Here is an 18222-nt window from a genome sequence, read left to right as displayed (position 1 = left end):
AATGACTCAAAAAAATTAAGTAGCAATGATTGTATTAATTAGCATGTGTGAGCGAATACGTGTATATGCACATGCAAGCACACATGACATTTGAACATTCTAGAATCTGAAAATTCAGGTCTTCATGGCACTCATGACTATTTATTATTTACGTGTGGGTTTGTTTATTGTGTAAGGAACATACCGTTTTGTGTCCATTCTTTATTGTTCCGCTTTAGAACAGTGTTCGGCCTGGCATAAAGTAGGTTGTCGGTAACGATTTGTTAAATGAATGAAAGAATATATATGATGGCCTTTTAGAAAATTAATTTAGAAATAAATTTAGAAAATTTAGAAAACTTAGAAAATTAAAGACCAGACTGCAGATTAAAAGGTAATAGTGAAAAGCAAATTTCTGTAACAGGTACCCAAGTGATGAAGTGATTACTTGCCGAGCTAGACATTATGTAGACTTTTTTAACAGTATTTTGTAATGTAAATGTATATTTACATGTTGCTCATAGTGAAGAAACTAAAACAGTACAAAAGGGTATAAAAAGCAAAAAGTTCCTTTCCATATCACTGGGACTCTCCCCACTGTTAACAGTAACCACTGTTAATATTTTTAAAATTTCTATGCATATACAAATATAGGTACATATTTTTCATATTTCGTATCTGCAGATAAGATCTGTATGCTTTTCTGCAACTTGCCTTGGGCCCCCCCCCAATAAATCTAGATTACTCTCTGTATCAGTACATATAGACGAACTTTTTCCTTTTTTTTTTTTAAGATTTTGTTTACTTATTTGATAGCCAGAGATCACAAGTAGGCAGAGAAGCAGGCAGAGAGAGAGGAGGAAGCAGGCTCCCTGCTGAGCAGAGAGCCAGATGCAAGAGCCAGATGCAGGGCCCCGGATCCCAGGACCCTGGGATCATGACCCTAGCTGAAGGCAGGGACTTTAACCCACTGAGCCATCCAGGTGCCCCTAGACGAACTTATTCTTGTTTCCAGCTGTGTAATATTCAGTTGGATGTATTGTAATTTATTTCCTCAGTTTCCAATTTTTTACTTTCAAATAGTGCTGAAGTGAATTTCAGATATAGTGAGCTTGTGAGAAGATCTGCAAGATCAGTTTCTAGAAGTGACTGCCTTCAGCTCAGGTCATGATCCCAGTGTCTGGGGACTGAGTCCCCTATCAGGCTCCCATCTCCGCAGGGAGTCTGCTTCTCCTTCTCATGCTCTTTCTTTTTTTTTTTAAAGATTTTATTTATTTATTTGACAGAGAGAGAGACCACAAGTAGACAGAGAGGCAGGCAGAGAGAGAGGGGAAAGCAGGCTCCCCACGGAGCAGAGAGCCCGATGCGGGACTCCATCCCAGGACCCTGAGATCATGACCCGAGCCGCAGGCAGCGGCCCAACCCACTGAGCCACCCAGGCTCTTTCTTACTTGCTCGCTCTCTCTCAAATAAATAAAATCTTAAAAAAAAAAAATTAAAAAAAGAAGAAATGAAGCCCAAAGAAAAGTCAGAGCTGGGGTGCCTGGGTGGCTCGGTGGGTTAAAGCCTCTGCCTTCAGCTCAGGTCATGATCATGATCCCAGGGTCCTGGGATTGCCCCACATTGCATCGGGCTCTCAGCTCAGCAGGGAGCCTGCTTCCCCGCCCCCACTGCCTGCCTCTCTGCCTGCTTGTGATCTCAGTCTGTCAAATAAATAAAATCTTTAAAAAAAAAAAAGAGCTAGAGAAGGACAAATAAATATAGAGAGGATGACTGAAGTTTTGTGCACAGACAAATGTGCGGAGAAAAAAGTGCCAAATGCAGTAGCCTAGTGCCGGTACCACAGTGTGTACAGATACCCTACAGTAGACAACTTTTGAAAACATTACAACCTTTGAAAACATTTCAATATACATAAAGATCTGGGCAGATAACGCATGAGAATAAAGTTCACTATTACAACTTTTGCTAAAATCATGGTAGAACTATGTATGCCACGTTAAGTAGGGTAAGCATAATTATTCCAAAACAAACAAAAAAAAAATCAAACTTCAAAAATTTGAATGAAAGAATCTGAGAATAATGTTCTCTTTTCCAGTTTCTGAACTGAACTAGTCAGTAAGCTCTAGGTTTGATGGCAGAATAGACAAATGTGAATTGAAGAAAATCTTGTGAATACTCTATGAAATAGTAAAATGTTAAGTTCATGAAATAAAGAGCTTACATTAGGGGAAAGCCTCACATATGTGGAAACATCAAGAGCAGTTTGATACATGAGTCTGAAGTTCAGAGGAGAGGTCAGGGCTTGAGTGTCACTGGCATGAATAAGATATTTAAAGCATGACACTGAGATCATCAGGGAAAGAGTATAAATAAAGAGGAGAAAGCCCAGGACAGAGCAGAACCTTGGTGCACTGCTTAGTTTAGAGTTCTAGTAGAGAAGAATTGCCAGCAAAGGAAACCTCTTAGGTGTAAAACTGGAGAATGTGATATCTCAGAAATGAAATGAAGAGGGAGAGCGATACATCATTTGGAATGCTCCTGAAAGGTCGAGTACGATAACAGAAATGACCATTGGGTTTGGCAACACGAAGAACATGGTCTCAGCAAAAGAGTGATGATGGAAGCTCAGTTAAAGAGGACTGAGGAGAAAATGGATGAGAAGTCAGAAGTGGGTCAGTAGCTAGAGAGGGTCATAGGTCACGGGACTCCTTTTTAAGGCCAAAAAAAAAAAAAACCAAAGTTGTAGGAGCAAAATCCTTAAGAAGAGGAAATCCTTTCTAGAATATAGATGGGGGTCTTTGACTGGACCAAGAACACTTCATTTGTTTCATTTGTTAAAAATTTAGGCAGGTGTTGGGAAAGGTAGTCATGCACAGCCCACTGACCCTTCCAGAACTGTATGAGTGTACTTCGGGCCTGGAACATTTTTCTTTCATGGAGATAAAGAGTCCTAACACCCTGCGCTGGGCATATGGACTTGTCTGGGATTATCTTTCCCTACTCAGGATTTGGTATGTACCTCTTTTTTCTGCTTAAAGCGTGTGCATCATTTGGCACCTGGCCAACCCCATTGCTTTATCTGTTCTTGTTGGGAAGGGAAGGGCATTTTTCACCTGCTGCATAAAAAGATTGATTGAGTACAGATCACCTACTTGTGTCATCTTCGGGGCAAGATGCACTGGCCATGATGGACTGGCAGTCACTGTTGAAGCTGATCTTGCTTGATTTCTTCTCTGTGAATAAAGTGTTGTTCCATCCAGTGTCCATGTGAGTCATGTCTTTCTTGGCAATGCAAGCTCTGCAGTAGGCTGACATCTTGCTATTGCTTTTCCTGGTGGTTGACAACAGGTATTAGTTGCTCAACAGTTTAGGGCAGTGAGCAAGGTCACCAGAAATGTTAGTACATGATGCAGATGAACAGCGTTCATCAGTCCAGCCATCCCAGGGTGATGTCGGCATCCAAGGGGGTAATGATCGGCTGGCTGAGTACTGGGCTCTCTCCGGCCGAATGGGAATGTAGATGAGATGTACACAATTTCCCGTCAACAACGATAAACTAGTATGATGGCTAAGGGCAGAAAAGCAAGAGGTGGGCTCTAAAAACTGGGAAATTAACCTGGCTTCTGGTCACCTTCACACACCCTCACTGTCCTCTAATTCCCACATGCCAGAAGCTGCAGACGACACTCAAGGGGAATCAAAGGCCTTTTGAAAGCTTTGCTTGATCCAAGTCACTTGAAACCTCCATGTAAGATTTGTTTTCATTAAAGGCAAACCAGCAATGACATTGCTGAAAATGAAACTGTTGAAATGAGGTCCTTTTCAGAGAGTAAAATACAAAAATTGAAAGATATGGGCAGAGGCCAGGAGAGTCTCGTGCAGCTTGGTTGGTGCCCCTGTTTGATAAGAAGGCCTTGTAGACCCACATGTCTCAGGCTGAGTAGTGCAGTTGAAGCTAACCACTGATTCCTTGCTGCAATGCATTTTTTTGGCTACACTGAAGAGTGCAACAAACAGGACAGAGAGATTAAGTCTGTGTCACTTTTTTTTTTTTAAAGATTTTATTTATTTATTTGACAGAGAGAGAGAGCACAAGCAGGCAGAGAGGCAGGCAGAGAGAGAGGAGGAAGCAGGCTCTCTGCTGAGCAGCGAGCCCGATGCGGGGCTCGATCCCAGGACCCTGAGATCATGACCCGAGCCGAAGGCAGCGGCTTAATCCACTGAGCCACCCAGGCGCCCCAAGTCTGTGTCACTCTTGATGTAGATTGCAAGGAGAATGAGATCTTGACTATGAGGACTTCCCTAACACTAAGACTCCCTGGAAAATCATTCATAAACCTTGCATTTCAGGTAAAAGCCATAGATTCCTGATTATATGACCCTGCCTCTGGGGACATGGATGATGCATTGGAGGCCTTCATGCAATAGGGCTCTTCCCAGTGGAAGACCCTGCTATCACTACTGTTTGTCTCTGACTGTGGGGGAAGCAATGGAAAAGTTCTACTGAAAAGTCTTGCTTGGGATAGAAAACAATAAACTGATTTCAATGGTTTCCCACAACTTGGGCTAAACAGATTGAAAACAAACAAGGTGAGTCCATGCCCACAGGGCCAAAAGGGGAATTCAAGAGATTATAAAGGGGGGAAAAAGGAGAGCACAGGGTTGATCCACAGAGCAGAATGGTCTTTGTTGGTAACATGCTATGTGATAGAGAGAAGCCCTCTAAATTAGAGGTTAAGACCCTAATCCCATATTCCCATTGTGATGGCTTGGTGGCTACAGAATGACTCAGACCACCAAGCTATCCAAAACCAGCAAGATTCACTGAACTCACTAGCTAAGGTAGTGATGGATAACTGAACAGCCTTGATTATCTGTTGGCGGAATAGTGAGGCATTTTATTATTGCCAACAACTCTTGTGTATATATCAATAATTCAGGTAAAAACTAAAGAACATCCATGCCCAGGTGGGCTAATTACTGACTATACACCTGCAGTCTCCACCCCCCGTGACTCATTTTTCTCTTTTAAAACTCCTTAGCTGGCTTAATTCAGGCACTCGGGGTTCCTAATTAGGGACCATCCTCAAGGGTAGGCTTGATCATCATCCTGGGTCTTGTTCTAGAGACCTTGATGAAGTGCTGTCTCAAAATGACAGGAGTTAGAATGGCCAAAATCAGCAAGACAGGAAACAACATGTGTTGGAGAGGATGTGGAGAAAGGGGAACCCTCTTACACCGTTGGTGGGAATGCAAGTTGGTGCAGCCACTTTGGAGAACAGTGTGGAGATTCCTTAAGAAATTAAAAATAGAGCTTCCCTATGACCCTGCAATTGCACTACTGGGCATTTACCCCAAAGATACAGATGTAGTGAAAAGAAGGGCCATCTTTACCCCAATGGTTATAGCAGCAATGGCGATGGTTGCCAAACTGTGGAAAGAACCAAGATGCACTTCAATGGACGAATAGGTAAGGAAGATGTGGTCCATATACACTATGGAGTAGTATGCCTCCATCAGAAAGGTTGAATACCCAACCAAACGCAACATGGACGGGACTGGAAGAGATTATGCTGAGTGAAATAAGCAGAGAGAGTCAATTATCATATGGTTTCACTTATTTGTGGAGCACAACAAATAACATGGAGAATATGGGGAGATGGAGAGGAGAAGGGAGTTGAGGGAAACTGGAAGGGGAGATGAACCATGAGAGACTATGGACTCTGAAAAACAACCTGAGGGTTTTGAAGGGGTGGGGGGTGGGAGGTTGGGGGAGCCAGGTGGTGGGATTTATGGAGGGCACGTATTGCATGGAGCACTGGGTGTGGTGCATAAACAATGAATTCTGTTACACTGAAAAGAAATTAAAAAAAATGACAGGTAGGGTCTGCAGGCAAACTGAATCGATATAGATTGTTCAAGAGTCCCATTAGATCCAGCTCTATCTCCAAATTGGGGGCAGACAGTGATCCTACCAGATTTTATGCACTGTATCTGCTGTTTAAGCAGCTGAACAATGGTTAGGGGGATGAACCATAGGGAAAGGTAGTCTGTTGACCCTTGTGTGGCTGCATAACAGTGTGCCTTGGACCTGGGACATTTCTGTATATGGAGATGAGGCCTCTTACCTTGTGCTGGACATAAAAAGTTGTTTGGGAGTATCTTTCCCTATTCCTGATTTGTTACATACTTTGTTCTGCCTAACAATGGCACCCCACTTCTGTATCTGTTCCTGGCAGGAAGAGATGGGGATCCTTCATCTGCAGCACAGGAAGGGTATTATAGATCATCTGTGCATCATCTGTTGGGTGAGATGTGCTAGCTGTGGGGGACTGATGCTCACAATTGAGGCTGATTGTGCTCCAGAAGCTGCAACCCCAGGATGTCAACCACTGCATGATTTGCACGTATCAGTGTCACCAAGAAATATGACTCACATAGAAACTGGATGTAACAATTTACTCACGTATTCCAAGAGGTCATTTACTAAACTTTTGCTTGTATCATGTATGCTGATGTTCCATTGTTCATATCAAGTCTTATGGCCACGGCCAGGGTCAATATGAGGGGGTGGTTAACAAGGGTGAGGGTACTCAGAGGTGTGATTTGCCAGGGTCAGTCATTACTGTAATCTGTGACAATCTGCTTCTCCTAATTCTTTTTCTTTTTTTTAAAAGAGAGAGAGAGAGAGAGAGAGAGAGAGAGAGAATGAATGTGGGGGAAAGGGAAGGGCCAGAGGGAGAGGGATAAAGAGAATCACAAGCAGGCTCCATGCCCAGAATGAAGCCTGACACAGGGCTCAATCTCATAACCCTGAGATCATATAAGCTGAGCTGAAATCAAGAGTTGGTTGCTTAACAGCTGTGCCACTCAGGTGCCCCCTACTTCTACTAATTCTTAAACCCCCTGAAGCTCCTCCATAGACAAAAGGGATACACTGGCCTCACTTTACCTCATTAAAAAAAAATCAGCTATGGGGGCACCACAGTTGGTTAAGCATTGAACTCTTGATTTTGGCTCAGGTCATGATCTCAGGTTCCTGGGATTGAGTCCTGCATCAGGCTCCACACTGAGTATGGAGTCTCCTTGAGAGTCTCTCTTCCTCTGCCCCTCCTGCTCATTTTCTCTCTCTCTCTCTTTCTCTCAAATGAATAAATAAATCTTTAAAAAAAATCTGCGATGCTAACTTACATTTCCCACTCTAGATCCATTCGTTAACCCTTTCCCTCTGCTTTTCGTTCTGGGAAGCTAACCTAAATGGATGGCATCAACGAATCCCTTGTCCTCTGGTTTCCCATTGGTTTGGGCCAGTAGGGAATCCCAGCAGGATGTCAGAAGGAATATGGAGGGAATATGTTGGCCCCCATAAAGGGATAACTTCTTTAAAACTGGCCCACTTCACCCCCTCTCTTCCCTTGCCCTTCAAACCGAAGGGTAATAAAACTAAGATGCCCAGGATACTATTCTTTTTGGTTTTCCTACATCTTGCCTACTATGTAAAGTTTATTTATTGAGCTTTTCTCAAGTTATCTATATGTTTTTTGTTGGGACCTGAAATAAAATTTACCTATAAAATACTACTTTGATGAGCTACAGTTAAGTACACTTAAAAGTACACATGCTACTTATGTATGTAAATAAAGGATATTCTAGTCTTGTCAACCTTGTGAAAGTGAATTAATATTTTGGTTTCTGTGCACCAGATTTACCTGGTGGCTAGTATCTATTTTTTTTTTTTACCCCATTCTCCAAGATTATGTAATGTTGTCTAAATGAGAGCTGGCTTTCAGTGCATCTGTGAGAAGCATATTACGATTGCCCATTCTACTGTGGCTCCTTACAAATAAATTATAGTCAGTATTAAATAAGATGTTTAGATAATTCTTAAGCACTATTTAGAATGGCTGTGGGCAAATGCTTGCCTAGAAATGGATTGGGAGCTTTTATAATAACTGAATCCCATACCTTGTCAGTAAATTTTATATAATTGCCGTTAGCTCTCATTTTATGATAACTTCAGGGACATAAATCCTAGAATCCAAAATTTTCAAAGTAAGGTTTGTAGGCAGGTGTCATATCAACACTTTCTCCCTTTTGCTTTATAATACACAATCATGTGTTACATACTTTAAACTCTGGTTTTAGAGAATTTAGTAATTCTCTAAATGACAGCTAGATGGCAAACAGTGCAGATTTCTTAGATATTTCGAAAGGATGAAATCATGGCTGTTGTATGTTGTTAAAGTAATTTTCCAGCATACTACTAAGTTTTGCCAGTTATCTTTTATCCTGCAACCAGTATAATGATTGACTATATTTTGTAAGTACTTCAGGTATTAAGTATCAAATATCATGAATGGTTGAGCAGTTTCTTGGGGGGTGGTGATGGGAATTAAAGTGGAGTTGGGAATTGGCTACAGTGTAAGGCCTCCTCAGTGTACATGTTTAGTTTGCTCTCCTCACACTAGAACTATGATGTTCTCAACAGTCTGTTTCAGGTATATGGTGGAACCTGAAATGCATGTACCATTGCAGCCCAAGGCCATAGATCAGAAGTTTTTCTCTCAGAAAAATTATTTATTGGGGTATCATAGAAATAATTTTTCTACCTCATATTATGTAAGTAATTAGAGCTCGTGAACTTTGTAAAATGATTATACAATGAGGATACTGAAATGAAAAGAAACTTAGAATTTATTTCTGGGAGATACTTATGTGTAAGAATAGAAAATGATGCAGCCAATTAAGCCGACTGTGCTCTTCGTCTGTGGGGGCCCAGTGTGCCATGGCTGCGAACAGTAGCCTCCTCGGTAGTGTATGCAGCCTGTTGATTGTATGGGTTGCCCTAAGGGACCTTGGAGACAGCCCTTTTGGTGGACGCTGGGGTCTGACCTCATGTCTATCTCCAATTTAGGCTGCAGACAGGTATGCGGGGTGCCTTTGGAAAGCCCCAGGGCACAGTAGCCAGAGTGCACATTGGCCAAGTCATCATGTCCATCCGTACCAAGCTGCAGAACAAGGAGCATGTGATTGAGGCCCTGCGCAGGGCCAAGTTCAAGTTCCCTGGCCGCCAGAAGATCCACATCTCCAAGAAGTGGGGCTTTACTAAGTTCAATGCAGATGAATTCGAAGACATGGTGACTGAAAAGCGGCTTATCCCAGATGGCTGTGGGGTCAAATACATCCCTAACCATGGTCCCTTGGACAAATGGAGGGCTCTGCACTCATGAGAACCTTGGCACTACCCCTTCCCGTCATACTCATGCCCACCAATAAATCCAACTTCCTGTCAAAAAAAAGAAAAAGAAAATGAAAGATAATCTCTTAAGAAAGACACATTGGAAATCAACTTGTTTGGAAAGAGGTTGATTAAATTCAAAGATTCACTAACCATGATAAACATTATGAAGAGACCTTATGTATATATACTGCATGCTCTGAAGGTAAAGATCTTCAACACATACATATCATTCTGAGAATTAGGAGATCTACTTGAGCAAATCTAAAATCTGTGTTGAAAAACTAAAGAACAATATGGATGCCTGGGTGGCTCAGTTTGTTAAGTGCCTACCTACAGGTTAGGTCATGACCTCAGGGTCCTGGGATGAGCCCTGCATCAGGCTTCCTGGTTAGTGGGGAGTTAGCTTCTCTCTCTCCCTCTCCCTCTGCCCTCCCCTCCACTCATGTTCTCTTTCTCTCTCTCTCAAATAAATAAATAAATAAAATCTTTGAAAAAGTAAAGAAAAATTAAAGAACAATAGTATAAGGTGTAACTTTTTGGCAGTTCAAGGAAGCCATGTGGAGGCAAAACTGATGAAGATATTTCTTACAGTATTTAACACACTAAGGGCCAGTCTACCAATTTTTATTCAGTAGAACACAGATGGAGGATAATGCCAGTGAAGGTCACACTGTATTTTTTTTTTTTAAGATTTTATTTATTTGACAGACAGATCACAAGTAGGCAGAGAGGCAGACAGAGAGAGAGGGGAAGCAGGCTCCCCGCTGAGCAGAGAGCGTGATGTGGGGCTCGATCCCAGGACCCTGAGATCATGACCTGAGCCGAAGGCAGAGGCTCAACCCACTGAGCCACCCAGGTGCCCCACACTGTATTTTTTTAATGTGTCAAATTTTTGCCATGTTTCCAGGCCTGAAGTTGTTAGGGATTTAGCTGAGGCTACTTTGGCTCATTATACCTAGCGGAGAATGTTTCTAGGCCCTTGTCAAATATCAGCTGGGGGCCATGTTGGTGAAGTACAATGGGTTAGTTTCGTTCCCTCTGACTCTTAGATCCTAGATGTTGAGAAGGAGAAGAGAGGGTCAAATTAGTTTCGGGTAAAAGAGAGCTGAGAAGCTCAGGTCATGATCCCAGGGTCTCGGGATCGAGCCCCGCATCGGACTCTCTGCTTGGCTGGGAGCCTGCTTCCTCCTCTCTCTCTCTCTCTCTCTGCCTGCCTCTCTGCCTACTTATGATATCTATCTGTCGAATAAATAAATCTTTAAAAAAAAAAAAAAAAAAAAGGGAGAGCTGAGAAGAGTGCCTGAGTGGCTCAGTCCATTGAGCATCCAGGCCTTGGTCTCAGTTCAGGTCTTGCTCTCAGGGTTGTGAGTTTGTGAGTTTGAGCTCCACGCTGGGCATGGAGCCTACCTCAAACATGGAGAAGCAACATGGGGGGTTAGGGGGATAGGAGAAGAATAAATGAAACAAGATGGGATTGGGAGGGAGAAAAACCATAAATGACTCTTAATCTCACAAAACAAACTGGGGGTTGCTGGGGGGACGTGGGGTTGGGAGAGGGGGAGGGGGTTATGGACATTGGGGAGGGTATGTGCTATCGTGAGTGCTGTGAAATGTATAAACCTGGCGATTCACAGACCTGTACCCCTGGGGATAAAAATACATTAAATGTTTATAAAAAAAAAAATTGGAGGGGGAGGCGAACCATAAGAGACTATGGACTCTGAAAAACAACCTGAGGGTTTTGAAGGGTCAGGGGTGGGAAGTTGGGGGAACAGGTGGTGGGTAATAGGGAGGGCACGTTTTGCATGGAGCACTGGGTGTTGTGCAAAAACAATGAATACTGTTACGCTGAAAAAATAAATAAATTAAAATTTAAAAAAAAAGAAGAAAAAGAGTGAGGTGGGAGAGAATTCTATCTATTGTTCCAGTCTATGGTCTCTTGACTACTTTATTGCCCCTTTCCCCCAGTTTTAGGAAAAATAGAATGACTTCTCACAAACTGTTTATAAGATACATCGTTTTCAATGGAGGACACTGGGAGATGGTGAGGAGAAGTGAGTTGGGGGAAACTGGAGGGGGAGACAAACGATGAGAGACTGTGGACTCTGAGAAACAAACTGAGGGTTTTGGATGGGAGGAAGGTGAGGGGTTGGGTGAGCCTGGTGATAGTATTAAGGAGGGCACATATTGCATGGAGCACTGGGTGTGGTGCATAAACAATGAATTCTGGAACACTGAAAAGAAATAAAATAAAATGATAAAAAAGAAATTGGAAAAAATCAGTTTTCAGACTTTTATACTATTTGACAGTTTTTTATTTCTCATCCTTTAAATTTTTGCACTAGAACCTTAAGTATAGATGTACCTATTGTTTCAAAATATTTGCAATAATCTAACATCTATTCCTCTGTTTTACATATCAAGTGATCTCTAAAGTGGATTCCCAAGTATTTACAGCTTCAGGTATCTTACATAGGTAAATGGAAATTGCCCTGGCATTCAGGAGACATATGATATGTGGTTAGTTTTATGTGTTAACTTGACTGGGCAATGGTGCCCAGATATTTTGTAAGACATTCTTAGAGTAATTCTTTTTTTTTTTTTTTAAGATTTTTTATTTATTTAACAGAGAGAGAGATCACAAGTAGGCAGATACACAGGCAGAGAGAGAGGAGGAAGCAGGCTCCCCGCGGAGCAGAGAGCGTGATGCGGGGCTCGATCCCAGGACCCTGAGATCATGACCTGAGCCGAAGGCAGCGGCTTAATCCACGGAGCCACCCAGGCGCCCCTGTAAGACATTCTTTTGAATGTTTCTGTAAAAGTATTTTTTGGATGAGATTAACATTTAAATCAGTGGAGTTTGAATAAAGTAGATTACCCTCCAAAATATGGGTAAGTCTCATCCAATCAGTTGAAGGCTTTAATTGAACAAAAACTGACCTCTCCAGAACAAGAATGAATTCTGCCAGCAGAACTGCTTTGGGCTAGAACTGAAACTCTTCTGGGTCTTCAGCCTACTGGCTGTAGAGTGCTCTCTCTCTCTCTGTGTATATATAAGTAAATTTATTTTTATTTTTTAATTTAAATTTAATTAGCCAAAGTATACCACATCATTAATTTCAGATGTAGTGTTCATTGATTTGTCAGTTGTGCATAACACCCAGTGCTCATCACATCACGTGTCCTTCTTAACGCCCATCACCCAGTTATCCCATCTCCCCATCCACCCTGTCTTCTGCAACCCTCAGTTTGTTTCCCAGTGTCGAGTCTCTCATGGTTTGTCTCCTTCTCTGATTTCTTCCCATTCAATTTTCCCTCCCTTCTGTGATCCTCTGTCTTATTTCTCATATTCCACATGATATGATTCCACATAATTATTTTTTTTTGATTGGCTTATGTCACTGAGCATAATACCTGCCAGTTCCATCCACGTTGATGTAAATGATAGGTATTTATCCTTTCTGATGGCTGAGTAATATTCCATTGTTCTATACATATATAAATTTATATAGATTATCTGTATTTAGATACTTAGATATATTTATACCCTATATTTCCTATTGGTTTTGCTTCTCTGGAGAACCCTAATGCATATGATAATGCAGATGATTTATTTCTATTTGCTATTCTTTCTTTTTCATTGTACTGGGACATTTGTCTTTTGCCTTTTATTCTTAGTTCTTTCAAAATTCTGCCATCTCTCTTCTTTTTAAAAGATTTTATTTACTTATTTTAGAGAGAGAGAGATAGAGAAAGCATGTGGGGGGGGGCAGAAGAAGAGGGAGAGAGAGAATCTTAAGCAGACTCCACACTGAGTATGGAAACTGCTGAGGGGCTCAATCTCACAACCCCAAGATGAAGACCCAAGACAAAATCGAGAGCTGGATGCCCAACTCTCGTTGGTGCCCCAAAACTCTGCAGTCTCTTGTGCTGTATTCATAAGGAACTCTAGCTTCTTTTATCTAAAAGTCTGTGATTGTTATGAATTTTAGTCCAAAATATTGACATGCAAGAATGTCACATTCCTTAATTTCACTAAGACTCAGATCTGCTTTAAACCTCCACCTATGGCATGGCACTCACCTCTGGAATCTCCTTCCCCATTCTCTTAGTTGACACAAGAATGTTAGTCTTATCACCACAATGGGGAGGAATTAGTTAATCCAAGGTTGTTGGCAGTGTCACTGGAATTTCTCTGCTACTTGATATAGTTTTTCTGAAGGTGGTCCTCTGGTTTAAGTCAATTGTTTCTTTGAGATGAATCGAGTGCTTCTCACAGTGACCGCAGATTTTCTTGAAAAGGACTTTATTATTGTTATTATTATTATTATTATTATTTGTGGTGCTTGTTTATTTTCTTCTGTAAGCATCTTGTTGGAATTCATGTGCAGTCCTTTCGCCATATGGGGCTAACTCTCTTCCATGTTTAATCCTACTTTCAATTCTTATCCCTTCCCTTTGTTTTAGAAAGTCTCCTCCAGTCCTCTGGTTTGCCTAACACTGTCTCACTCAAAGCATTAGTCTCACGTCTCCCTCTTAGGGAAGACTTAGATTTTTAGAGAAGTCAGAGTTGAGATTGTTTCCTAGAAGCAAATTCCAAAGTTTTTATGGTTATTTCACTAGAATAGAGGAGGGAAAAATACTTCTAGCTGAGAGAGCAAATTAATGTACTAATGGATTATTCTGTTGTATGTCTCTACAATATTATGTTTCCTCATCATTTCTGTTTTTGATTTTGTACAGATCCTTTGCCATTATTTTCCATGATTTCTTTCTTAGAATCTTGGTTCTTTCCTATTGAAGCACATGTTTTTGGTTAAGTTTGAAATTTGACAACTATGACAGTTTGTGGACATGATGCTTCAGATCTTACCTATTCCCCATTTCAGTTTGTGTTTGATACTTAGCATTTTTAATTCTTCAGCAAATATTTCTTTGTTAAATTGTCACTTCCAGTTTTTTCTTTGAGTTCTTCTCTCTGTGTGTGCAATTCTTTTTCTAACTCTTATCTTTGATCTTTACCCTTGGTGATTTCTTTCAGTGATAATGATTATGGAGATGTTTGAGAAATTGTTGCTGTGCCATTTACCATAAAATTAATTTGGTTCTATTTAGTCCACATTCCTGAGGTGAATCTGGCAGGAATTCAAACTGCCAAGGGCTGTCCCAAGGGTGAGTCTCAGGGTGATGGGTTAGATGAGCTTTTCCAGGAGCAGCTGGAAGCTTCTCAGTTCAAGAGGTAGTTGGAGCAGCGGGACACCAGAAGTCAGTCAGTACCAGGTGAAGAATATCAAGCATCAGATCCAAGTAGCAAGTTCTAAACTACAACCAGTAAATGATGTAAGGATTCAAGAACCAAACTGACCAGGACACTTTACTATCTAGTTCCTGGGATACCTCTTTTCTTTGATTCAGAAGATTTCTTCACTGCTTTCTCTTCCTTTACCTGTCTCCTAAACCTTTCCCATGGTTTTGTCCTTGGTTCTTTTCCATATTATTCATTCTTTGAGTGATTTAATTCACTGAGTGTCTTCTATGTGCCAGGTACTATTCTAGGAGCAGGGGTTGCAGCAGTGACCAGGTCAGACAAGTCCTTTCAAAGAGCTTTTGTTCTAATGGAAGACACAGTGAGAAAAAGTAAGCAAGGTAATTTCAGATGGTAAGTACTAAAAAGAGCAAAAGCAGGATGATTCAATTTAATAGAGAATGGATTCTACAGAGCAGAGGGGCCTTCATGCAAAAATGCAGGGGGAAATTGCTCTAAACAAAGGAAATGATGCAGTCCCAAGATAGAAGAGTTAATGTAAAATAAAATTGGCATAGTCAAGAAACAGAAAAAAACCCCAAAGTGATTTGAATGCTTTTTTTTTTTTTAAGATTTTATTTATTTGAAAGAGAAAGCAAAGGAGAACAGGAGAATGGGGAGGGGCAGAAAGAGAGGGAGAAGCAGACTCCCCGCTGAGCAGGGAGCCCATTGTGGTTTTCCATCCCAGGACCCTGGGGTCATGACCTAAGCTGAAGGCAGACACTTAAGAGCTTAACAGACTGAGCCACTCAGGTGCCCTGACTAGAATGCTTTTTAAAGGCTGAGAATGGCAGGAGTTAAGATTAGAAGGAAAGAATCTTTGTTTCGTTGTGAATATGATGGAATGTCATTGGAGGGTTACAGGAAGGAATGCAACATACTATGATTTACATTTAATTTTTTTTTTTTTGTTGGGGCGCCTGGGTGACTCAGTGGGTTAAAGCCTCTGCCTTTGGCTCAGGTCATGATCCCAGGGTCCAGGATCAAGCCCCGCATGGGGCTCTCTGCTCAGCAGGGAGCCTGCTTCCTCCAGTCTCTCTCTCTCTGCCTGCCTCTCTGCCTTCTTGTGATCTCTGTCCAAAAAATTATTTTTTGTTTATTTTTAGTCTTTTTTATGCCTAATGTGTTAAAGACTGGAAACTGTATAAAACCAATACATACATTAATGAATTACAAAAAGTTGCATGTCCTTGTAACCCCCACCTAGGTCAAGATACAGTATTTTGCCAGCTACCCCAAATGCCTGATATATGCCTTATCTTAATCACAAACTCCTTTGTACCCACCTAAAAGTAATAATTACAAATTTTACAGTAATGAATTCTTTGCTTTCATTAAGTTTTTTCAGCTATGTATACATCCCTAAACATCATTGTTTAGTTCTTTCTTTTAAGTCTCTCTTAATCTGTGAGTTCTCCTCTGTCTCTTTTTATCTTTCCCTTATATTTTATTTGTTGAGAAAATTGAGTCATTTGACCTATATAGTTTCTTACAGTCTTGGTTTGTGGATTATATTCTCATAGTATATTTAATATATTACTCAGTCTTACGCATATTGCTAGCTAACTTTAAAACTCAATGCCTAAATTCATTAATGCTTTAGAAATTATGACATAATTTCTTAATCTATTTTCCTCATCAAGAATAATCCCAGTTCTCAAGAATATTGGCATGTTATAATATCATATAATTATTTGTGTTTTATTCTGCATTATATACAGGGTAGTCTCAGAAAAACAATGTGAATACAACCACCACTTATATGATTGTTGGAAACAATTACATTATTTTTGTGTATGCTTTCCTCATTTCCTCACTTAAAAGATATATAGTATAGCTGCACTGTATCAACACTCTAAACTTGTGTAACCATTGTATACTATATTCTCTCATAACCTTCATCTAATCTTAATTCTACAACTAAATAAGTATTTAATATTCACCACTAGTTCTTATGTCAATGTTTCTCTAGTCTTTATGCTATCTGAAGTTAATTCCCTAGATTTGGTAGGAAAGGTTCATGTGAACAATATGAGTTCTTGCATATTGATAACAGTTTACTGTGGTATTTAATTTTGTAAGACAGTTTTGTTGGCTTTCAAATATAAAAATCATTGAGACATGCTTTCTTTTCTTGAGTACCTCATATCAGTTATGCCATTTTATTCTGTTGAAAAGTGTACTGACAATTTGAATTTCTTTCCCATTTAATTAACTTTGCTTTATGTCTATGCCCCAAAGAATTTTTTGTCTTTTTCTTCAAAGCCAGTGATTTTAATCAAGTATTTCTCCCCCATTTCCCCAAATTTATTGAGATATTATTGATATATAACATTGTGTAAGTTTAAGGTATAAAACATGTTGATTTAATATACTTAAAATATATTGAAAAATGATTACCACCGTACCTGTTAGTGAACACCTTCATCATATCACATAAGTCCTGTTTCTTTTTTTGCAGTGAGAACATTTAAGTTTACTCTCTTAGCAACTTCCAAGTATATAATACCGTATTGTTAATTATAGTCATCGTGCTGTGCATTATATCCCCACAACTTATTCATCTCATAACTGGAAATTTGTATGCTTTGACCAGCATCTCCCCATTGTCCTCACTCCTCAGATCCTGGTAACCACTATTCTAGACTTTGTCTTAAGGGTTCAGCTTTCTTAGATTCCACATACAAGTGCTATCATACAGTGTTTGTCTTTCTCTGACTTGTTTCCTAAGGTCCATTTATGTTATCCCAAAAGCAGGATTTCCTTCTTTCTGAATAATAAAGAATAATAGTTTATTCTGAATAATAGTTTATATAGATACCATATTGTTATCCATTCATCTGTTGATGAACACTTATGTTGTTTCCATATATTGGCTATCGTGGATAATACTGCAGTGAATGTGGAAGTGCAGAATATCTCTTTGATATCCTGTTTTCATTTCCTTTGACTATATACTAAGATGTATATAAGTATTGTGGGATCATAAAGAAGTTCTATTTCTAATTTTTGAGACATTTCTATATTGTTTCTCCTAGTAGTTGTACCAATTTTCATTCCCACCAACAGTACATAATGGTTCCCTTTTCTCCACTTCCTTACCAACACTTGTTATATCTTGTCATTTAGTTATAGCCATTCTAACAAATGGGAAGTAATATCTTATTGTGGTTTTGATTTGCATCTCCCTGATGATTAGTGATGTTGAGCTGTTGGCCATAGGTATGTCTCCTTTGGAAAAATGGCTATTGCAGATCCTCTGCCCATTTTTTCCATCAGACTTTTCTGTTGTTGAGTTGTTTTTCTTTATGTATTTTGGTCATTAACTCCATATCAGATATATGATTAGCAAATATTTTCTCCCATTAAGCTGCGTTTTCATTTTGTTGGTGGTTTCCTTTGTTATACAAAAGCTTTTTAGTTTGATGTAGTTCCACTTTAGTCTTGCTTTTTTTTACCCTTGCTTTGGGTGTCAGATCCAAAAAGTCAATGTCAAGGAATGTATCCACTGATTTCTTCTAGGAGTTTTAATGTCTTTAATCCAGTTTGAACCGATTTGTGTGTATGGTGTGAGATAATGGTCCAGTTTCATTCTTTTACTTGTGTCTATCCAGTTTTCTCAGCATCATTAATGGACTATCTTTTGCCATTGTATATTCATGTTTCCTTTGTTATAAATAAATTGACCATATAT

At 40.1% G+C, this 18222-nt stretch overlaps 1 protein-coding gene and 1 non-coding gene across 2 annotated transcripts; both read left to right on the top strand.

The window, feature by feature from the left end:
- The first annotated feature begins 8715 nt into the window (after positions 1–8715).
- On the top strand, positions 8716–8849 carry LOC123942920. The gene has a single exon (XR_006818543.1). It is a non-coding gene; the product is annotated as a small nucleolar RNA SNORA70 (small nucleolar RNA).
- Positions 8850–8888: 39 nt separating this feature from the next.
- LOC123942312 (60S ribosomal protein L10-like) lies at positions 8889–9263 on the top strand. The gene has a single exon (XM_046006185.1). It carries the CDS (start codon positions 8910–8912, stop codon positions 9210–9212), a length of 303 nt encoding a protein of 100 aa, XP_045862141.1. The 5' UTR covers positions 8889–8909; the 3' UTR covers positions 9213–9263.
- Positions 9264–18222: the final 8959 nt, after the last annotated feature.

This window comes from Meles meles, chromosome 5, assembly GCF_922984935.1.
Source record: "Meles meles chromosome 5, mMelMel3.1 paternal haplotype, whole genome shotgun sequence".
NCBI lineage: Eukaryota > Metazoa > Chordata > Mammalia > Carnivora > Mustelidae > Meles > Meles meles.
This window is presented reverse-complemented; position numbering and strand designations above follow the sequence as displayed.